At 46.9% G+C, this 22,816-nt stretch overlaps 1 protein-coding gene across 1 annotated transcript in view; it reads right to left on the minus strand.

Moving 5' to 3' along the window:
* Positions 1-5,647: 5,647 nt before the first annotated feature.
* LOC311356606 (uncharacterized protein) overlaps positions 5,648-22,816 on the minus strand; it is a gene marked incomplete at its 3' end in the record, with an annotated part of 42,018 nt that continues 24,849 nt past the window's right edge. The window contains exons 2-7 of the mRNA XM_084476387.1: positions 22,023-22,126; positions 18,006-18,085; positions 16,662-16,796; positions 13,260-13,460; positions 8,552-8,911; positions 5,648-5,783 (exon numbers count right to left, since the gene is read on the minus strand). Of these exons, the coding sequence (XP_084332513.1) occupies positions 5,648-5,783; positions 8,552-8,911; positions 13,260-13,460; positions 16,662-16,796; positions 18,006-18,085; positions 22,023-22,126 (1,016 nt within the window). The remainder of the gene's footprint in view (positions 5,784-8,551; positions 8,912-13,259; positions 13,461-16,661; positions 16,797-18,005; positions 18,086-22,022; positions 22,127-22,816) is intronic.

Raw genomic sequence — 22,816 nt, forward strand, 5'->3', positions numbered from 1 at the left:
CCGTTAGCTGGAAGATGGAGGCTGGATTTAGAACAGCACGGTGCCTGGCTTTGTTTTTGGTTTTAGGTCTTTTTTTTTGGTTTGTTTGGCGTAAACACAAAGACGCGGAGAACATCCGGAACGTGTACAGGTCGAACAACGAAGAGTCATTTCTCCAATGTAATCACCGAAATCGCATAGCCACTCCAGAGGATGAAGCCGGGCTCAGACCACACGACTTCAGCTCGTTTTTTGCAGTCACACACAATCTTTGAGCGACGAGGGCGATCGCGGTGAAGACGACCGTGTGGTGAAAAGCTTGCGATGCGTCGTCCAGCGGCACTCCCTTGGGGAGTAAAGACGTAAAGTCTAGTGTGTTCCTTTGGACCGCTCCTGCATCGTCGTCGGACTAACTCCTACGACGTGTACGCTGACTGATGTTGATTAATGAGTAGATCGACCTTGACCCGACCTCCCCCCTGATCCCAGGTGATGTAGGCCCTAGTTCAAGAAGACCGAATGCATCCGAGTCACAAGGACAGTATGCCGCGTCCCCAGGCCAATAAAACGGCAACATCTTGATGCAAAAAAATGTATTGAGGGCTGCTGGTGGCATAAGATAACTCATTGAAATGGCCTATATATACCACCAAACAATCCTGGATCACCCCATGTGTGGGTCTGTGTGCGAGTGCGAGTGTGTGTGTGTGTGTGTGTGTGTGTGTGTGTGTGTGTGTGTGTGTGTGTGTGTGTATGTGTGTGTGTACACAGAGTCCCTGATGTTCTCCACGTATACATTACTTCTTTATCTCGCAAAACCAACCTTTGACAATGAGGAAGGCCCATGTGAACCAAGGTTATTATGTGTAATGGGTGAAGAATGGGGGAAGGCTCTGTAGAGTTCTTCACCCAGCAACCCCAGACAGTGATGACACCTCTTCAGCCATTACACTTATCCATGAGTGCTTGTACCAGAGTAGCACAACGTCAGAAAGCCATGCAGGTAATCGCTGACAGGATTTTGAAACCTGCAATAGCCTAAACGTCTGACTTTCATATAAAGTGAAATGAAAATAAATATTCTAATCGGCTTGGATTCTTCTGAGAAGGGCAGAGGAAACAGAAGAACGATGGTTTGTTCAGACAACAACTGACTGTGACTATTATATTCATAAAATGTCCAGGACACTGCAGATCCAAAGTTGTTGCAATTTATTCATGGTCCCTATTACCAGCTTGCGTACTGCTCTGTTTCTTGTCCTCATACAAATACTTCATAGACAACTGGCTTAAAGGATTGTTCTGAAACTGAAGTTCATTATTTTCTGACTGAACAAGAGGTTAAAAAAGAGAAACTATTTCTCTAGTTTGTGCTACACATGGAGTATTGATGAGTAGCTCTTAACAATCCCAGTGCACATCACCGTCTTCTTTTGAAAGCCTGCCACAGACTATCTCACGCACGCACAGTGCACACAGTGCACACAGTTTTGCTTTGTGTGTTTGACTCCACTGAGAAATACCATCACTCCAAATAACAGGAACAGCTGTTTCACAGTTTAAATTGTGCTTAACAGATCTCTGTAACTTTTGACTATTGAAAGAAGAACATTATCTTAAATTACATTCGTAATACTTTTTGATTTACAGGCTAGAGTTGTAAGGTATTAGACAAAGGTAATTCATTAAAGTGATGGTTCAGAGTAAAATCACCCTGGGGTTATTTCCACCAAGACATCCAGCCAAATACCCCCTCAGAAGCATTTTTAGCGATGGTCGAACATTAGTCAAGATAGGGTTATGGGCCGAATGGCTTAGTACTGGCGCTTATGGAACGGTGCACGTATCTCGTAAATGACCCCACTAATAATGCCTGGAATGTTATCACACTTCTGCAGTAGTACACCGAGTACACTCTGTACTCACAAAACCATTGGAAAGTTTGTAAGTACACCAGGAGTTTATTAAAAATAACACTTGCCTGATGGCTTCTACTCTGTGCTGCTAACGCTACCGCTGCGTCGACGTCACTTACGTATTTCAGAAAAGTGTACAGAAAAAGCTAGTGAATTCAACACTCCGTAGAAATGTATTGAAAACTGAAATAATTGAATACTTGATGCTTGAGGATATTTTAAATACGTTTTAAGTGTGGACCTGATAATACAAGCATTTATAAAAATTCATCAAAACTTTTTCATACTGGAACTTTGTTGACGGGACCAGCTGTTGTCCGATGCGTCGTGTGACGTCTACGCAGCGGTAGCGTTAGCAGCACAGAGTAGAAGCCATCAGGCAAGTGTTATTTTTAATAAACTCCTGGTGTACTTACAAACTTTCCAATGGTTTTGTGAGTACAGAGTGTACTCGGTGTACTACTGCAGAAGTGTGGTAACATTCCAGGCATTATTAGTGGGGTCATTTACGAGATACGTGCACCGTTCCATAAGCGCCAGTACTAAGCCATTCGGCCCATAACCCAACCTATGACCAATGTTTGACCATCGCTAAAAATGCTTCTGAGGGGGTATTTGGCTGGATGTCAAGGTGGAAATCACCCTAGGGTGATTTTACTCCGAACCATCACTTTAACTAAAAAAAGACGAGGGCAACGAAAGGGACATTATTAAAAGTAAGAGAATGCCAGGTTAACCTCAAGAGCACGTCAGTCTAGACCTCTCTCGGTCAGTCTTAACCTTTCTCGGTTAACCATAACTTCACTGATTCAGTCTATCCTCTCTCTCAGTCAATGTTGACTCAGTTCAGTCCAAACCTCTCTGGGTCAGTCTGAACCTCACTCTCCGTCAGTCAAACCTCTCTCTGGGTCAGTTTGAACCTCTCTCCGCAGGTCTAAACCTCACTCTCTCACCTCTCCTCCTCACCTCTCTCCATCAGTCAAACCTCTCTCAGTCAGTCTAACCTTACTCGGCCCGTCTAAACCTCTCTCCCTCGTTCTAAACCTCTCTCAGTCAGTCTTTACCTCTCTCCCTCGTTCTAAACCTCTCTCAGTCAGTCTTTACCTCTCTCCCTCGTTCTAAACCTCTCTCAGTCAGTCTTTACCTCTCTCCCTCGTTCTAAACCTCTCTCAGTCAGTCTTTACCTCTCTCCCTCGTTCTAAACCTCTCTCAGTCAGTCTTTACCTCTCTCCCTCGTTCTAAACCTCTCTCAGTCAGTCTTTACCTCTCTCTCTCCCTCGTTCTAAACCTCTCTCAGTCAGTCTTTACCTCTCTCCCTCGTTCTAAACCTCTCTCCCTTGAAAGTGCAACCGTTCCCCATATTTCAGACGGGAGGGGCGGGGGACGCTGCCGATCCATATTTCCCACTCGACCGGGCTCCGCCGGCCGTGAGTGGGCACGGGGGGGGGGGGGGGGGCAAGCGACGGTGACAGTGGCCGGGGGGGGGGGGGGGGGGGGGGGGGGGGGGCGACCGGGAAGAATACAGAAGGGGACAGAGATGATGATGTTGATGGAGGGCTGCCATTAGTTGTGGAAGGACAGTGGACGGCTCCCTGGGTGTGACGCCCGCCCCGGGGGGCCGGCAGCTTGCGACCAGCTGGCTGTGATTAAAGGGAGTCGTTTCTGACAGGCGCCCGCCGCACCGCCAGACGGTTCAGGAGAGCGCAGACGAGGGGGGGGGACGCGGGGACGGAGTCAAAGACCGGCGAACTGCACCGCCTGAGATCTCAAGGCTGCGCACTGATCACCGCCACTGCGCAAAAAAAACACACAAACAGGTTCAGAATGGTGTCTGCCTGCGTTCGCCCAGCGAGCACGCACACACACACACACACACACACACACACACACACACACACACACACACACACACACACACACACACACACACACACACACACACACACACACACACACACACACACACACACACACACGCGCGCTCACGCAAGCACACAGCGATTTCTTTTTTTTCCTTCACATGCTTGCAAGTTCACATATGACCTAGTTAAAGTAGCATCCCTAAATGTGGAAGGGATTCACGGAATAAGTTGTCTGCTTTTGGGAAATGTGTCAACCTTTAATCTCAGCCTTTGGAGCCAAACAATTCTGGTTCACGGGACCGTGCAAAGTTTACACTTCCCCCTCCAGCCACGACCTTGTATGGACATGAAGTCCCTCTTGTCCACCCTCTCTCTTGCGAACACATACTGTTGGTAGTTGGCACTGACATCGATCAACGCAATGCAATTTTCCGGATGTCCAGTATTCAAAGCCTACAACGGCTTCATGTGATAATAGGACAGCCTTCATCAGTTCAGTGATGTGTTTCCCCACTTAGTTTCCACCAATCAGAGGATAGCTGAGAGAGGGTGGGATAGAGAGGAGAGAGGCTGAGAGGGAAAGCGAGAGAGAGAGAGAGAGAGAGAAATAGAGAGACAGAGAGACAGAGAGAGACAGACAGAGAGAGACAAAGAGAGAGAGACAGAGAGAGAGAGAGACAGCGAGAGAGAGACAGACAGACAGACAGACAGACAGACAGAGAGAGAGAGAGAGAAGGGGATGGGAGAGAGAGAGAGAGAGAGAGAGAGAGAGAAGGGGATGGGAGAGAGAGGGGGAGACGGAGATACAGACAGAGAGAGAGTGGGTGCTCGCCTCGGTTGTTGTTGGTGGGTGCACTGACTCCCGCTGACGAGAGGGTGGGCATATTTTTAGACAAAGTGTTCCACGTGAGGAAGCCAGATACTACTCCTCCCCAAATAATGAGTGAGCATCCCGGCTCCACCGCCTACGACTGGCAGATGAAACCACGGGCCCGCCAGCCGCGGGGAGCAGGCACCAGGCCCACTAATGAAGAGGGTAGAGACTCAATGACTTGGAGAGTATAAAAAGCCACCGTTTATATTTATAGATAGGCTCCATAGAGATGAAGAGAGAGCACATAACAGCACCTTGCAGTCGGCTGGTGTACCGTGTGCCGATGGGAAAGCAAATGGAGACAAAAAACTGGAATCACAAAGCAGTTTAGCACAAAAATGTGTTCAACAACTGCCTTTTCATTTCACTTCTAGCACTGACACTTTGCCTCGGTTGTAGACTACTGCGGTGGCATCACAAATTAAACTATCGATTTTTGTAAAGAGCAAACCCCTACCTTGTTACAGCCTGGTTTAGAAACAACCACTTAATTTAGCTTTTGCAAAGATATCTAATTTTGAATAATACTTTGAAAATCGTTGGGCTTTTTGTTAAGGAGATCAAAGGTGATTAGTTGCATGATTGAGCAAGTTCTCTTTAAACAGACTGTAGCACAACACATTAGGGTAACTCAAACATCAATCAAATACGTTTGTTTTTGGTAGTCTAGGCCAAGGCTCTGACTGAATATAAAAGGTTCCTACAAAGTTGACTGTATACTCTGTAGGATGCAGTGGAGTGTGTCTAATAGCTTGTAAACCACACTATCCTCATTCAAATTATCAGATGGTTTGTGTTCGTGCACACAGCCAGTTTGAGCCTCTCAATTCCAAAATCAAACTCTTTGTTGAATATTTGATGGGCACAGTTGCTTTAGTATATTGTATTTCAGTCCGTTTTTTTTTGCAAATCTGTTGAAAAAGTAGACCCCTTGAAGTCTCCAAATGTTTTTCTAATTGCAGTAATCCCTTAATCTCTCTCGTTAGGTACAGCTGACTGGTCCTACGTGCACTCTCTCAGGCCCAGTACCTCTTTTCTGGCGTGGTTTGGTTCTCTTGACATGCTGGTGCTTCCTGTAGATCTGGGAGGTTGGCAAAGTCATCCTGTTCAGCAAGTCCAATCGCTAGAGACAAAACAACCATCTTCCCCTCCCTGGGCTCGCCATCCCACAACAACACAGACAGATACATGGGAAACACAGTCCATGGACGTACGCCAGATAAACACATGGTAGACAGACACATGTACAGAGGGTACGACGTGAACAGCCCCACACACACACACACGCACACACACACACACACACACACACACACACAGACGTGTTGCACAGACAAAGAGAGTGGGAAGAGGTAGTAAGGGCATATAAAGTTATTTAATTTCATTCAGTCAATTTAATTAAAAAGGCTTAATATATGAAAGCAATGTTTTCTGGATGAAATGTTTTGGGGGGTGTAGACTCCATCAACTTTTTGGACTTCTATGACAATCTATTGGCTCAGTGTACAGCAATGCGGTAACGCGTCAGTTCTCATGACTATGATTCGATTCCTAACTAGTCCGTACTCCAGCGCCCTGTGGGGGGCCTTATTGATTAAGCGGGATCAAATTTAGAAGACAAATAGTGTGTAACGCACGACGTTCTTTGTTCACTCAGTTTCTCAGCTGGGGTTTGTTGCCAGCGAGAAAAACAAAGTACATGAATAAATTAATTTTATTTCTGACAAAATATCTGTGAAGGGTAATTACAATCCGTGTAAATAGGAATTTGAAAAGGATTCTCCCAATAAATAAATGATGATATAAGCAAGGTTTTGGTCTTATTATAATTTAGGTATGCTGCACCATGAATTATGAAGGCCTGGGCAGCGGGGGGGGGGCCCCCCGCGAATGTGCTAACGTTTATGCATCACGCCTTGTAGGGACCTATGGTTCGATTGCCACCCGCGGTCCAAAGCAATATGTCATTCCCTCTCTTGTTCAACCAACTGTCCTGTCCATAAAGGCGCAGAAAGGGACAACGATAACAATAATAATAATTGTGAAATGCAAACCCTTTACTAATAAACATCTGTACATATTAATACACTCCTATAAACACAGTGCATTCAGGCTGTCCCTGAATCAGACCTGTGTCCTTTATTCGATTACATGATATTTACACACAACAGTTTATTGACGCTTAAAACTAAACTCTGACTCCTTCATGTGTGTGTTTTTGTGTGTGTGTGTGTGTGTGTGTGAGACTCAAATAACTATTCCGATACAATTAGGCGGTGGAGGCAGACGACATCGGGCGTCGGTGCCGGTCTGGGGCTCATTGATCAGCGCTGACTAGATTAGTATGGATGGCAGCAACGCGGGCCGCACTTCAACCCGAGGGTGGCGTGATCATTACCACCTACACTAGCTCTATCGATCATCCCCAGCGCGCACGCCCCCGCCTGTCACTGGACCGCACCTTGGTGGCGGCGGCGGCGGCGGTGGTGTCCGGAAACGAACGTCGCGTAGCCGCGTCCGTCAGGTAATAGTTAGTGTTGGTACAAACGCCTACAAACGCTTAATTACTAACGACTGCACCGCCGCCCCCCCCCCCCACACACAAACTTAAATGTATGCCGGCAGGGGGGGGGGGGGGGGTTGATGGGCGGGGAAGTTAAGCTGTGTGGAGATACACGGGGACGGGGACATCACACGCAGCCACCTCTCCGTGCCCTACTTGTCCACCCAGCCTCTATTGACTGATGATTCATCTGGGATGGAGGTCACTGGCTGGGGGATACAATTAATGGGGCGGAGATGGTGGCGGCGGACAGGCTAGGGGGGGGGACGGGGGGGGGGGGGGGGGGGGGGGGGGGGTGATGGAAGGTGTAGCCGTATAGTGTATAGGGGGGAGGGGTGTTATATCTGTGTGTGGTTGGGCAGAAAGCAACAGAGGACCTTAAACGGTGAGGTGCTTGGCGAGAGTGAACGGCGTGAACCGTCCGTGGGGGCTGCCAAACAGCAGCCTCTGTGCATTTGTCAAAAGCATTTGCATCAAATTAATTATAAATTCAGATTTTCGGACTTGGCACGTTCACCTTATTTCATTTAATGTGGGATGGGAGAATCTGTTGTGTATATGTGTGTGTGTGTGTGTGTGTTATGTGCCACGCACGCCATCCCTCGTGTGTGCAAGGACGGTGTGTTGCATAACACACAGGCATATTGGCACCATATTTGAGAATCGCTGGATTTCTTTCTGTCTTCTGTCTTTGTGTTACATAAGTCCCGGCTAGCTTGTGATAGCTCACTCTGCCCATCATAATTCTAGTCACTAGGAAGCAGCTGCATCATCCCTCTAGTGGAAAATCCCACTCAATGCAACAGTTGTGCAATACAATGGGCTGCAAAAAAGGCGATTTGTTGTTCACTTGCCTTTATTTTTACATCTACATTTAAATGAGGGACAGGAAACTAACGTGGTTTGGGTGTTTGACTTGACGCGAAAGGTTTTTTCTTGATCCCCAATATCCACACCATACCTTGCGCTAAGACGCCGAACCTGACTCGCTCCTTAATGAGATATATATATCTGTATTCCGCTGGAGGTCGCAAAATAAATGAGAAAAATGCTGATAGGACACTAATAAGACACAGAATATAAAGCCAACGTGTTGGGAGTGTGTGTTTCGCAAACGTACGGGCAGCAGACAATCAGTTCAAAGGGCGCGCAGGCAGGCTTTCAATTCATTGTGCAGCATATGAAACGATCCAGGGCACCCCTCTCAGAAAGCAAGACCATGCAGACGACGCGGCAGTCGTGGACTAACAAGACGTGTGATCGGCTACAGCGGCTCGGCCACACGTGCGCAAGTCAACGACAGACATGAGGGTTAGTCATTCTCAACGGTGAAACGGAACGGCAGCGGCGAACTCACAGGAAGGACTTGACATCCAGCCCTCTGTTGCGGATCTGCCCCATCACGTGGTCCCAGCTGCCCGGGTTGGACCTGGACCGCCCGGCGCCGGCGCCGCCCCTGTACCGGGAGGCTCCGGCGGGGCTCCCCCGAACCCCCCGCGGCCCCCCGCGGTGGTGGCCCCCGCCGCCGGGCCCCCCCGTGTGCAGCTGGCCCAGGCTCTGGGAGGTGGCGGGGGGGTCGTTGGGGCCCGGCGGGGGCTGGTGGGTGAGGGGCTGCTGGAGGCTCTGCTGGCGCACCAGGGGCCGCGGGCGACCGCCGGCCGCGGAGGAGGGGATGTGCTCCAGCGTGGAGGCAGAGGACAGGGAGGGGTCCCCGAAACTGAGCGGCAGAACACACAGCGGCAGCGGTAGCACCGGGGGACAAGGGGGGAGACGGGGGACAGACAAGAGGGGGGGGGGGGGGGGGGCGGCGGTTTAGGCACCGGGGGGGGGGGGGGGCAGTGGAGTATGCAGTGGTGGCAGCGGGGGAGGGGGGGGGGGTTACAAAGCAGAGGAGGAGGAGGAGGAACAGGAGGAACGATAACATCACGTATGGTTGTGTTGTTGATGCAGGGATGGGATTTATTTTATTTTGTTTGTCCGAGATCTGAATGCAGATGGCAGAGAAGAGCCTTAAAATGTAAAAAAGAGGTAGGATCAAATGAATGAGTGCACAGAGAAAGATGAAAACAGGCTAGGCGGAAAGATAAAAACCTGAGTAGACACGGAGAGATAAAAACAGAGTAGACAGAGGAAGGTAAAAAAAAAACTGAGGTCACAGAGAAAGATGAAAACAGAGCGGACAGAAAAAGGTTATAATGGTAGAGAGAGGAAGAAACAGTGAGGGTAAGAGCAGCTGTACAGAATACTCAGCGTACGAGTGTACACGAGTAGTAGTAGTGTAGGACGGATGTATAGTATGAGCTCATGAGTGGTGTATAGAATACTTAGTATTAGTGAGTAATCTTGGATCCAGCAGTCCTACTATGTGATAGCCAAACTTCTGGGGGGGGGTACCAAACAGAGCCTGGGCTGGAAACACAAAACTGCAAGGGGCAGAGATATTCTACTGAAGGAATTGCATTTGTGTGAGTAGATAAAGCTTTCAGAAGGTGTTGATTTCAAACCTTTACACAAACTCTCTAGTTTAACACTGCTGGCAGAGGATGTGTTTGTCAATTATGCGCGTGCTGATCCCCGCCTCCAGCACCAGGATTGGGCAAACCAATTATGAAGCAAAAAGAAAGTGAACCGCCCAGATTTTAGCTTGTCTGCCACCAGAATTTAGCTATTAATCTAAAGACTTTGATTTGGGAGACTAGTGTATTAGTACTGTATAGAATACTTGGTATTAGTATATTGAATATCTAGTATTAGTGAATGAGATGTGTGTAGAAGATTTAAGTGGTCAGTATACTTCATGGGCAAAATTAATTTGGCAAGGTTGTAACAACAAAATGATTGTGGAGAAAATATAGGCGTGATGCATGACTCTGTGACATTCTTTCTGCACTTTCCAGCACCTCCAAGATTTTGAAACTTGCCAAAATCTCTGCAGATGATGGCAACGGGAACATTGTCTGTGATTAGCTGGAAACGCAGGGCTGGCGTGATTTATTTTGACCTGATTTCCCCGTCGCCATGGAGACCCCACTGGTCTTGACTAACGGAACATTCAGTGACCAAACCGAAACCGCATGAGCATAAAACAAGTTTTTTTTCTCTTTGGTCCTGGACAGCCGAGAATAATGCTACTTCTTTTGAAGTATGCTGACCACTTTTTGTGTTAGTGCGTGAGAGATTCATAGCACACTTCATTTTAGTGTACGAGCGGTGATTAGAATACTTAGCATAGCATTAGTGTTTGGGTGGTGTACAGAACATTTAGCGTTAGTTTATGAGTAGTGGCCAGCTGGCTTCACAATGACGTCATACTGAGATTGTTGCAGTACAAAACAATCATCCTCTTGAAACCAGAATCAAATGAGATTAATAGATTGTAATAATGAGTATTAGTTTGGTCAAACTAAAAAGTGAATGAATTGCCTCCACTACAGCAACTGCTAGCGTCACTATTTTATTCTATTTATTTTCCAGGACTTCCATCAATGTTCCCGAAACATCCTTCCCCCACGTCCCTATAAGGTCCCTAAACTTCCTACGTTTTTCATTGCAAAATTCAACCCATCTCACCCATTTCTTCATATTTTCTTATTTTTTCTTTGGCTTCATCTCTCGGACCGGGTCCTCCAATCAAATCTATCGCCACACCGGGTCTCAGTCCTCCGCTCCCTAATCACCCACTGCTCTTACAATCATTTAAAAGTGCTCCTTATCCTTTACCCTTCATCTCTGGCCTGCCTGATTACTGGGAGATTGTGCTAAACAGCTTCGTCCGCGGAGGGATTGACAGCCTGCTGGCGTAACCGTGGCAGCGGGGGGTATATACGGCCCCAGGCACGCCCGGTCTCATCACTGAGAGCTCAGACTCTGAGGTGAGTACAGTGCGGGTCCCCAGACAGCTCAGAGTCTGGCTGCTGGAGGGAGAAAACACTGACAGGAGGCAGAAGTCAAACATACTCACCCGTGTGTGTGCACGCGCTTACATTGGAATGCACAAAGACACACACACACACACACACAAACCCACGCACACGCAAACACACAACATCTAAATACACACGCACACACACAACATCCAAATACACACACACACACACACACACACACACACACACACACACACACACACACACACACACACACACACACACACACACACACACACACACACACACACACACACCAGACATACAAGCATCTCAAATACATTCCACAGTCCAAAAAAATATGTATTTATATTTCATCACAATGCAGTTGACTTGAATTCAAAAGTTTAAAGTAAATAATGTGTGTCATTACCAAGTTTAAATGGCAACATGTGCAATGATGCACATGCATGCTTGAGTAAAAAGGGAACTATAGAAAAAATAATAATAATCTAATCTAATAATCTAACAAAGAGCCAAGAAATGACAAGGGAGAGCAGGTGAATATAAAGCATAGGACTTTGGCCAAAGCTACACTCAGGTGAAAACTACCAAACGTAATACACTGAGTGTTCTTTCTTAGTCCAGCATCAAGCAACATAATAAATCAATAAATCTGGATAGATTCACTATGGCACAATGCCAGACATCTAGGAGCCGGTCTGTGTGCTTTAGTCTGTGTGCATTTTAGCGGAGTACACAGTGTCATGAATTTGGCTCACAGCAAATCTTCTTTACTGCCTATTTTCAAAAGTTTCAGGGCCATGTAAAACTGACCTCCTGACCTGTGTGGCCTGTAGACTTTCAGTACTTTATCCTGTGAAGGTTTAATGCAAAGGCACTTTCACAGAAAATTCACAGAATTGTCAATGAAGGTACATAAATAGCTGTAATATCTATTGGATATGATTTATGGATAAATAGAAATGTTCACAGCGAAATACTTTTTCACACCTGCTGCAACATTTTACATTGTGTTGAGTTATTATTGTGCAATTTTCACAGACTACCTCCCTTACGGTCAATAAAGAAATAAAACCTTGACTAAATTGTAATTAAGGGGCCTTCCACTGATATTGAGTGAGGGAGAGACAGGGAGAACAGAAGAATGAAAAAAGAAAACACCAAACACTTGCAGTGAGAGATGAGCGCTGAGAGAGTGATGCATAACCAAAAATAGAAACCAATACCAGCTAGAGAAATGGAAATAGATGTGGATCTGAAAGGGGCAGAGAAGGGATGGTAACACAGGAATGAATCGCAGCTGCGTGCCAACAGCTGAAATTAAATTAAAGACTAAAGCTCCTGATTGCTAAACATATTTCTTCACACACACACACACACACACGTCCCTTCTTCTTTTTTTTGTTTTGTTGTTATTTCAGGAGTGCGTACCAGGTTAGCAAAAACTATTACCCTAGTTCTGATTTGCAGATTATTTTCGGTTAGAAATACAAATAAATAACGATTTATTTTGTCATTTATTTGCGATTATTTCATAAAGATTGCTTCTGCGCTTGTGCTGAAAATGAATAATTTGAGTTATAAGTTATATATCACTGCCACACACATACTGTGAACCAATCCATCGCTAAAAATCTTCGAAAATAACAATGAAGGGCATCGACCAAGTCTTTCTTATCAATGTGGGCTTTCGTGCTATTTTATATTTTGATGGATGATTTTCTATTGATAGAATTGTTTTGAATAATTTATGTGAAATTTTCGTTGGCTATTAGAAGCCAGTCACGTGGGTTTTAGAAGTCCACACAGAAGAGCGTTGCAGATTCCTTGATGGATTTAGAATGTGGACATAATTAAATTCCAAGATCATTTAAAACCGCGGACATTCCTTAAACATGAGACATCCTCACGGTTCTGTTTGGCATCCAAATAAATCCTTAGGTACCTGAAATGGCCAAAAGATCAATATGTAGATCAGCGTTGTTCAGGGCTTGCATATGGTCTACACACCTTTGTCCCTCACTTTGCTTGCGTTCCCCGCATGTGTAGCATCCCGCCTTTGGAAGGCTGTACTCCAGATACGGGCACCATGACCGGGCATGCCCACATTTTCCTCCATCCTCCATATTTTCATGCACGCTCCCCCACAGATCATCCCTTCACCATGCAACTCACTTGCTAGACCGCAGGCCTCCGGCGTGCATGTGGCTCTGGAGAGCTTGCCAGCGCCCCGCTTTGCCAGCCCCCATCACCATGCTGCGCAGGCTGTCGCTGCGACTGGGCCCAGCCCCAGCCCCTGAGCCAACAATGCCCCCGCTGTCACTGGTCCCAGGTGAGGGCCCAGCACCGCCCTGCCCCCCCTTATCCACTGCCCCGCTGAGAGAGCATGCGGGGTCAGGACAATACAGAACGACGACGACGACAACAACAACAACAACAACAGGTAGGAACAAAAACAGTGGGGGAACAAAACAAGGCAAGGAGGAGATAGGCAGAGGACGTTGAGAAGGACAGACAGGTATAGAGATGCAGTACAGAGACAGACAGGAAGGGGGTACAGAGACCGACAGGAAGTGATATAGAGACCGACAGAAAAACGTACAGAGACAGAGGGGGAGTTGGACAGAGATGAACGGGAAGTGGTCAGAGCCGGCGAGGGAGTGATTCAGAACCAGACAGGAAGTAGTACAGAGACAGGCAGAAATCAGTACAGAGACGAACAGGAAGTGGTACAGAGACAGACAGGGAGTGGTTCAAAACCAGACAGGAAGTAGTACAGGAGGCAAAAAGGAAGTAGTACAGAGACAGGAAGAAAGTGGTACAGAGACAGACAGGAAGTGGTACAGAGACAGACAGGAAGTGGTACAGTGACAGACAGGGCGAGGTACAGTGACAGAGAGGAAGAGGTAGAGAGAAATTGTTAGAGAGATAAAAAAAAAAAACTGTTATGTGAGAGGTTAGCAAGAGACAAAGAGAAGCACTCAGTGGATGCTTTATAGAGACAACAGGAGAGCTCTTAAATCACCGCTTGCAAAGAGATCAGAGAGTGGAAATACACAGAGAAGCTACCTCTGGCACAGGTTAAGCTGGTTAAAGCCAAACTTTTACGATAGATTTACGGTAGAAAACCTATGTGGAACCTTTACACACTTTCCCCCCCACGATGGATTAAGTTTAACTTTCAATTTTCGTCAAACACATATTCCCCCATCACGTGGCCCTCACACACACACCCCTGTGTGAGGCAACCTAGACGTCACGGTGACAGACATCCCCGGTGGGCCGAGTGACGAGACAAGGGCAGCAGACCAGGACATTCTCCACAACATAGTCACACAGCGACCGCCGGATGCGTAGTGCGTGGGTGGGGGGACATTCAGCTGCAGAGTGATGAACATTAAACATGAGTGGAGGTTACCTGGGAGACTGGACTAATTAGGTTTCATGGGATAGGTCTCCAGGCTTAGGGGCAATTTAACACATTGGTAAGGTGCCAGGAGAGGGAAATGGCAAGTTTGGCTTTGTGTGATTCTGTTTGTTAGAGAGAGGACAGAATCTGGTCATACGTTGAGGGCTATATTTGTACTTCCCTAGGAAGAATAATACAATAATTATAATCTTATGTTGTCAACCGGTATAAAACTTGTATCCTTTTGTCAGCCTTCCCCACAAAAAAAAAAAATCAATAAGAGATAAAAGAAGTAGAATCTAATACAGTATGGATGTTTTCATCTCACGATGAGTAAAAAACAATACCTCAATTGTACGGCTTAATAAAATCAGGCAACCCTAATCCATATCACTTAAAGCACTACAGGGAAGGATAATAGCACCTTGGCCACTGAAACACATACGGCTATATCTTCTTCTATGGGCGATGGGCTGCAGAAGTAGGACAACTCAGGATTTAGACCTACAACGCATGGTGGTGAGGCTAGGTCTCCTAGCGCTAGCGTTACTGCGGCGGGCAGGGAGGCACGGAACGAAAACATGACGCGCACAAAAAAATGGAAAATGATTGGAGAATTCGATGAGCAAGGGGTGGAAACCAGACAATGACACACAATATCGCAATGTAATGCGTTTACAACCAGACCAGACACACACACACACACACACACACACACGCACACACACACACACACAAAGACACAGTAGGATCTCAGAACCCCGCCACACCAGCAACCATGAAGCACATAAAGACAAGACAAGAGAACCCAACGGCCAACCCTCTCTTTGCAAGCCATGGTGGTGGCCAGTTAGCAGGCCTTAGCATCTGGTGACCAGTTAGCAGGCCTTAGCATCTGGTAGCCAGTTAGCAGGCCTTAGCATCTGGTAGCCAGTTAGCAGGCCTTAGCATCTGGTGGCCAGTTAGCAGGCCTTAGCATCTGGTGACCAGTTAGCAGGCCTTAGCATCTGGTAGCCAGTTAGCAGGCCTTAGCATCTGGTGACCAGTTAGCAGGCCTTAGCATCTGGTAGCCAGTTAGCAGGCCTTAGCATCTGGTGACCAGTTAGCAGGCCTTAGCGGCTTGTAATCAGCTAGCCTTAGGCTTCTGGTGGCCACAGTGAGCAGGCCTGAGTGACTGGTGGCCATGTGGCAGGCCTCAGTGGTTGGTGACCAGCTTGCAGTCCTGAGTGACTGATGGCCAATAAGCAGCCCTTAACAGCTGTATGCCTGGGGGCGGGGGGGGGGGCGGGGGGGCGGGGGGGAGTGTGGAGAAGAGCTACAAGCGTGGCGTATACTTCACAGGCTTGCTTTCAGAGAGGGTTGCCCGTCTCCATGGCAACGCGCCATGGGCTGCAGGTGCAGGTTAAAAGTTAGTGGGCTTGATAAGGCTGGCAGGGCTGTAGAGAATGGGGCAATCGGACCTTTGACTCCCTGGGGAAGGAGTCAACAAGTGTGTTGTGATGTTCACTGTTCTGAATATCGTAGTGGCAACTGTACCAGGATTTGTTATTTGACAACATCGTTTTCCTTTGATTGGGAACGCAAAACACGGTGCGGTACTACGAGGGATTGCTTGGCGATGCTCAACAATTATACAATCCAAAGACAGGCCAGCATTCTTTACAAAAAAATGCTGGCAGAATTCCCAATTGCAATACACGTCTCTATAAAACCTCGCCTGGCCCTAACGCATATTAAACACTATCTAGACCTGGACAGGCCAAGAAAACATTAAGACCCCTGCCAATTAGAGCCAAAGCCTTCCAAAAAAGAAATAAGATAAAGTTACAAAAGAATGCCTCGGTATTGCCTCACGCTACTTAATGGGATCTTTTACAACCGTTGTGCTTTTCCTCTTTTACAAGGCTTATGCAGGAGCATAGCTACGTGGCTGTTTGTTGGGAAACTCATACAGCCGATACCGAGGACATCTCACTATTTTCCGGTGTGTGTGTGCGGGTGTGTGTGTGTGTATTTTTGTTTTGGTAATGTTGGATTAAATGCAAAAACGATGCATTTTAGTGCAGCAGCAGATCAGCTAATTTCAGCAAGCCTGATCATGTAGGCCACCATTCGCTACCGCCCTGCCCAGGTAGAGGGGTCCCTTACCAGCCGTGACTGAGACTCACTTGGGCGTGAGGCGAGGGTCTCCATAGGGGGCGTACGGAGACATGTTTAAGAGGAACTCCTTCGGCGGGTAGGAGCTCCACCTCTGCTGTACATTGCTGCTGTCGTTGTTATTCCAGAAGTCTCTGTCTAAATCGCTGTGGCCAAAGGGAGAAGCACAGCAGAGTAAGCACTGCAACACGAAAACACGAAAACGGCAAAAAGTGTTCACACCTGTGACTGGGAGAGGAAAACTGCGAATTGCGAGCAAAGCAGAACAATCCATGTCATCATCTTTTGGATTTGTATGTCGTTCCCGGATATCCAGGACAGCCTGTTAGGAGACCTGGTGCAATACTCCTAACACAATCCTAACACAATAATAGTCCTGCTCATACTGTATACAGATATAGGAACGTGGATATTTAGGGATATAATGTCCAAACAACATTGAACAAGATCAGCAGCAACAACAACAACAGCATGTGGTGGGAATATTATTATCGTCATACACAATACAAACATATTTGTACACTGTACTACTTGCTTTCAGTCCCGAGAAGATGCATAAATCCTTACAGTAAGAAGAACATAAAAGCAAAGATAGACTGTGTAGACGGGAGAAAGGAAGGAAAATAGGTAAGAAGAAAAAACACCCAGCAAAACAAGGAATTGCTTAGCTATAGTGGAAGGTACTCATCCATGAAAACAGGACAGGCATGGGCTATAAAAAGAGAAAAGGCCACATAGAAAAACAATGAAGTAAAGCACACATATATAGAGCACTATCAAAAACAAAAAAAACATAACAAACGTAATTAAAATATTCCCTTTCACAGAGGTGTCGTCGTAGGACAAACATAGCTGTCACTCATAACACACAGCATGCTGTCTGCTGCTTTAACGTAGCGGGCAGCAGACTACATTACACATTGACATGGACCATGTGCCCTGATACATATAATCAGCAGACCCACAATTAGTGTTGTGAGCTACAGCTGTCTTTGTCCTGTGATGACACCTCGGTGAACAGGCCCACGTCACGTGTTCTTTGGTCTGTTCTGGTTGTTGGTTTGTTGTGTAAAACAGAAGGTGTACAATACAAGTACTGTGCTAGTACACTAAAGGTACTTTATATATATATATATTCATTCACACTGCATCCTATTTTTTCTGTTAACTTTAGTGAGCTGATCATGTCTGACATTGACGTTACATTATTGTCATTACATATACCAACAACATGACTTGTTGAAGTGGGAAGATGTCACTATACTGAAGGGTTAACTTGGCTCATACTGTACCATGTACAGTACTGTACCTGGTACCATGTACCATGTACCATGTACCTGGTACCTCATACCTACTTGATGGCTTTATTCTCCCCGCGACCCCTCACAGACTCTGGGGAGCTGGCAGCCTCCATACTGGGCTTATTCCTCTTCCCCTATGAAGAGAAAGAGATAGAGAGAGGAAGAGTAAGAAAGAGAAAGAGAAAGAAAGAGAGAGAGAGAGAAAGAGTAAGAAAGAGAAAGAAACAAAGAAACAAAGAAAGAGAAAGAAACAGAGAAAGAAACAGAAAGAAGCAGAAAGAGACAGAAAGAGAAAGAGAAGAGAAGCGCTTCAAAAGAGAAAAAGAATTATGGAGTTTGGCCGGGAGAGTTTGGCCTGGTTGGCGACAGCTCCCAGCCTCATAAAGAGGCTCTCAGCACACTGGAAACCCAGCAACACGCTCCCAGTGCGGTCCGTCACACTCCTGCAAAGGCGAAGGCTGATGGAAACAATGGACATGAATACTGTGCACACACAGTGCGCTAGTGGACAGCCTTCACCACTTTCTGTTACTAGAACAGACAACCAGGCTGGTGAGCTTTAGTTCGGAGTCTTAAGTCGACCATCTCCTGTTTTATGTATTTATTTATTTAGTCATCACGCTGATGCTCTTATTCCAGGCAAGGTCCCGATCGCACCTAACAAATTTATAGCAGCTGGAGGCGGCTTTTTTGTAGTTGCAATCAGCGTTTTTGCCCACTTCTTTTACGTTTCTAAGCATCATTATCGGTTATGTGTAGAGGTTCTATGTTTGGAAAAAAAGGGTGCTTCGTGTTTTACAGCCTGCGGAAGCTTTTATGTTATCGGCAAGTTGAGCAGGTAAGGAAAGGCATGTTCCTCAGGGGAACCACGGCGTGTGCACGTTGGAATATTAAACGTTTGGAATGCTAAAGTTTGAGAAGCATTAGATAATGCATAGATAATGCATTTCTTCTGTTCCTGTGTGAATCTTCTGGCTGGAGATGACGGGAGGACGTAGTACTCATGTACTTGTGATGCCTTACAGGTGCACAATTTATCAGCTTGAAGGCTTTTATAATAGCACATATTGATCACAACATCATAAATTAGAAAAACAGATTTTCAAATCCGAGCGAGGTTACAAGCTCAATTAAACTAAGACCCGCGCACACGCACACGCACAAAAATTTGCTATCAAGTGCAGCTCATGTATTATTTAAGTAGAGAATCATAAAATCTTCAAGAGAATGGGAAGCAGAAGAGAGAGAGAGAACACACAGCATTGGTAGGCTGGAGCGACAGAGACAGAGAGACAGAAACATAGGCCGAGACAGAGAGAGAGAGAAAGAGAGAGAGAGAGAGAGAGACAGTGAGAACCAGAGAGAGAGAGCTAGAGAGGGAGATAGAGAGAGATGGAGAAGAGAGAGAGAGAGAGAGAGAGAGAGAGAGAGAGAGAGAGAGAGAGAAAAAAAAAAGGGGTCAAAGCTACAGAAATGCGAAGGAAGGCAAGAAACACAGTGGAGCTAAAAAAAACAGCAATTATGGCGGAGTAGGAGGAGGAGGAGGATGGATAAAAAAGCACAAGCTGCAGAAAAGAAGAGGGTTTGACACGGAATCATCCGGATGGGGTTAGTTAAGCTGGTGGCAGAGGTGGTGGGTGCTGGGTGGGTGTGTTGTGTGTATATGCATTAGATGGAGCAAGAAGCACAGAGATGGAGCGAGAGGGAGAGAGAGAGGGAGAGAGCATTAGAGAGACAGAGAGACAGAGAGAGAGAGAGAGGGAGGGGGAGGGGGGAGAGAGGGTGGGTGAGAGAGATTGGGGTGGGGTGGGGTGCTGGGGGGGGGGGGGGGGGGGGGGGTCGTGTGACACGGGATGGGCGGTGGAGGTTGTTGTTGTTGAAGAGAAATGGGAGGGCGCGGGATGGAGTAAGCGAACCATGAAATCTACCCCCTCCTTCCTCCCCCCCCCTTTCCTCTACCCTGCTGTATCCTCCAGTGGGCACTTCTAGCTCCCGTTGTCATCAGTACTCACAAATGAGATGCTCAACACCAGCTCCCCTCCACACTCTCCCCTCTTCCTGTCTAGATCCACTCCTCTACCAGCAAATGCCTCTCCACCATCTGCTTCCTCTCTCTGTCTCTCTCGCTCTCTCTCTCTCTCTCTCTGTCTCTCTCGCTCTCTCTCGCACCCTCTCCCTACCCCTCCTACTGTCCACCCCCCCCTTCTGCTCCCCCACGAAGCTGCCCCATAGTGTGGGAGCTGTCTCCAAAACCTGACATCTTAATCTTCATCACACGGCTCTCTCAGTATGGTCATCTGGTATCTTAGAAAAATAGGGCTTACTTTGAAGGCAGCAACATTATTGTATTCTACACCAACCCCCCTCCGGATCAACTTGAATCGATTCTGCTGAGATCCTGATTCCCCAAATGGAATATGTATTCTTATGTATTCTTATAGATTCTTATTCTACAGACGGAATATGTATTATTATGTATTCCTATAGATTCTTACAGATTCTTATTCCATACATCGAATATGTATTGTTATTGTGTCACGGATAGCGACAAAACTATACAGCTTTGCTGGACGCATTCAAGCACATTCAATTGTCGTGACGTAGGTTTGAAGTAGGGGAAGGAGAGACTTAGGTTAGAGTAGAGCGAGACCACGAGAAACACCTGCGAGAGGGTGGTGGTGGTGGTGAGGGTGGTGGTGGTGGTGGTGGTGGTGGTAGGAATACATCAGCGGCATTGTGACAAGGACGAGGAGATAAAGTGGGCAGAGGACAAATGCAGACCAGACTGTTGGCGTATAACGAGCGCGCACCAGCACACAGAATGACATCATCAACACGGGGGGGAGGACGCAGACGCAAGATAGCGGCGGGGCAAACATCGATAAGCCAGGGCTGATAGGCTAATTGATCCGTCCAACGAGGACACCGCAAACAGCGCTCCTCTGTCACTTCACAGACACCGTGATAAGAGAGCATATTTCATTTCCTGGACGTATTAAGACGCCGTGGGGATGATGCTGCGCTTCTGTGCTACGCTTCTCTAGGGAAGATCAAAAAACGAAACGGCTGTTCCCCTGACTGTTCACCCAACTCGTCTGTTGTTGCAGGACGGACTGCGACCACTAGCTCGAGCACTGGGTGCGGGGCATAGTGGAAGGGGGACTGTGAGCAAGCCCCTAGGATAAAGAGGGAGAGATTGAGATGGTGGAAAAGAGAGAGAGAGAGAGAGAGAAAATAAACATTACACTACTCCACAGTACTTGTGTGGTGAAAGCAAGCCCATCGGAACGTATGGGAATAATTACAGTTGCACAGCCGGGAGGTGGGCTCTCATTAGCATCATGACGATCGGCTGATGGGGGCTGGAGTGGGGGCAGGGGGGCTGGGGGGCTGATGGGCTGGGGGGCTGAGGGCCTGGGGGGCTGGGCACTGGGGGCTGGGGGGCTGGGGGGCTGATGGGCTGGGCATTGGGGGCTGGGGGGCTGGGGTGCTGGGGGGCTGGGGGCCTGGCTAGGAGCAGCATGTCGCGCGCACGCGCGTGTGTGTGTGTGATGCCATGTTTACATAACCTGCTAGTTGATTCCGCTCCTGTTCACCCACCGAGGCCCTCCGTGTACAGTAGCTTCACATGTTTATCCTCCCCCCTATATTATGCATGCACCATCACCGCCCGCACACAAGCCATCACTAAGGCACACGTCCAAGGGCATCCAATCCTCGAGCCACCTGACACTGGTAAAATAACGCATTAGTGGAGAGGAAATCTCTTTCAGCCTAAATATCATGGCATGGCATTTTTCATAATGCGCCAGGGCTATAATTTGAATTTAAATTAATGTTGCCGGCACACATACACACACTCATCCATTAGCCTCTGACATGGCCGACAACTGTATATTAAGAACATTTCCTCTAATTAGTTTCTCAAGTATGACCTTTATGAGTGTAAATATTATCTATATTCTGCTGTTGCTGCATATTGATTAAGGGTAATCACATATTGTATAATATAATACATATATACACACAAACACACACTGCATAGACAAGCCAATGCACATTGTTACTCACCAATTTACGTTGACACCAGTTGCAGACACCACATAGAGCTATGAGCCAAACGGCACAGACTGTCAGCGCAATGGATACCAGTAATACACTGAGAGACACTGAGCCTGGAAGAGAGAGAGAGAGAGAGAGAGAGAGAGAGAGAGAGAGAGAGAGAGAGAGAGAGAGAGAGAGAGAGAGAGAGAGAGAGAGAGAGAGAGAGAGAGAGAGAGAGAGAGAGAGAGACACACACACGCACAGAGAGTGTGATTACTGTAAAAAAATAGCAAAGGGCTGTTAAAAAACATTTGACAATTTGACAAAAGGGTGAGACATACAGATGTTTATTTTTGTTGTCTAACGACACGGAACATGAGGACATTCAATATAAGATGTGCTTCATAACTTGTTTACTCTATAATGGTGGGAACCAGCAAAGTATTAGTATTGAGTACGAGTAACATCAGAGATTCATCCAGTGGGACGGATGTGTCAAATCATGAAGACAGAGTATATCTCTGACAGAGCATTCAGTCTATCTCTGACTGAGCATCCAAAGTCCATCTTTGGAAGAGCATTCAGTATCTACCGTATGTAGAAGCGGATTCAGAGTCTATCAACGGAAGAGCATTCAGAGTCCATCTCTGAAAGAGCATTCAGAGTCTATGAAGAGAATTGAGAGTCTATGAAGAGCATTGAGAGTCTATGAAGAGCATTCAGAGTCTATGAAGAGCATTCAGAGTCTATGAAGAGCATTCAGAGTCTATGAAGAGCATTCACATTAGTATCTATGGATACTATGGTGGGATAAGGTGTTG

The sequence above is a fragment of the Micromesistius poutassou genome, assembly GCF_964030765.1.
Source record: "Micromesistius poutassou genome assembly, chromosome: 12".
NCBI lineage: Eukaryota > Metazoa > Chordata > Actinopteri > Gadiformes > Gadidae > Micromesistius > Micromesistius poutassou.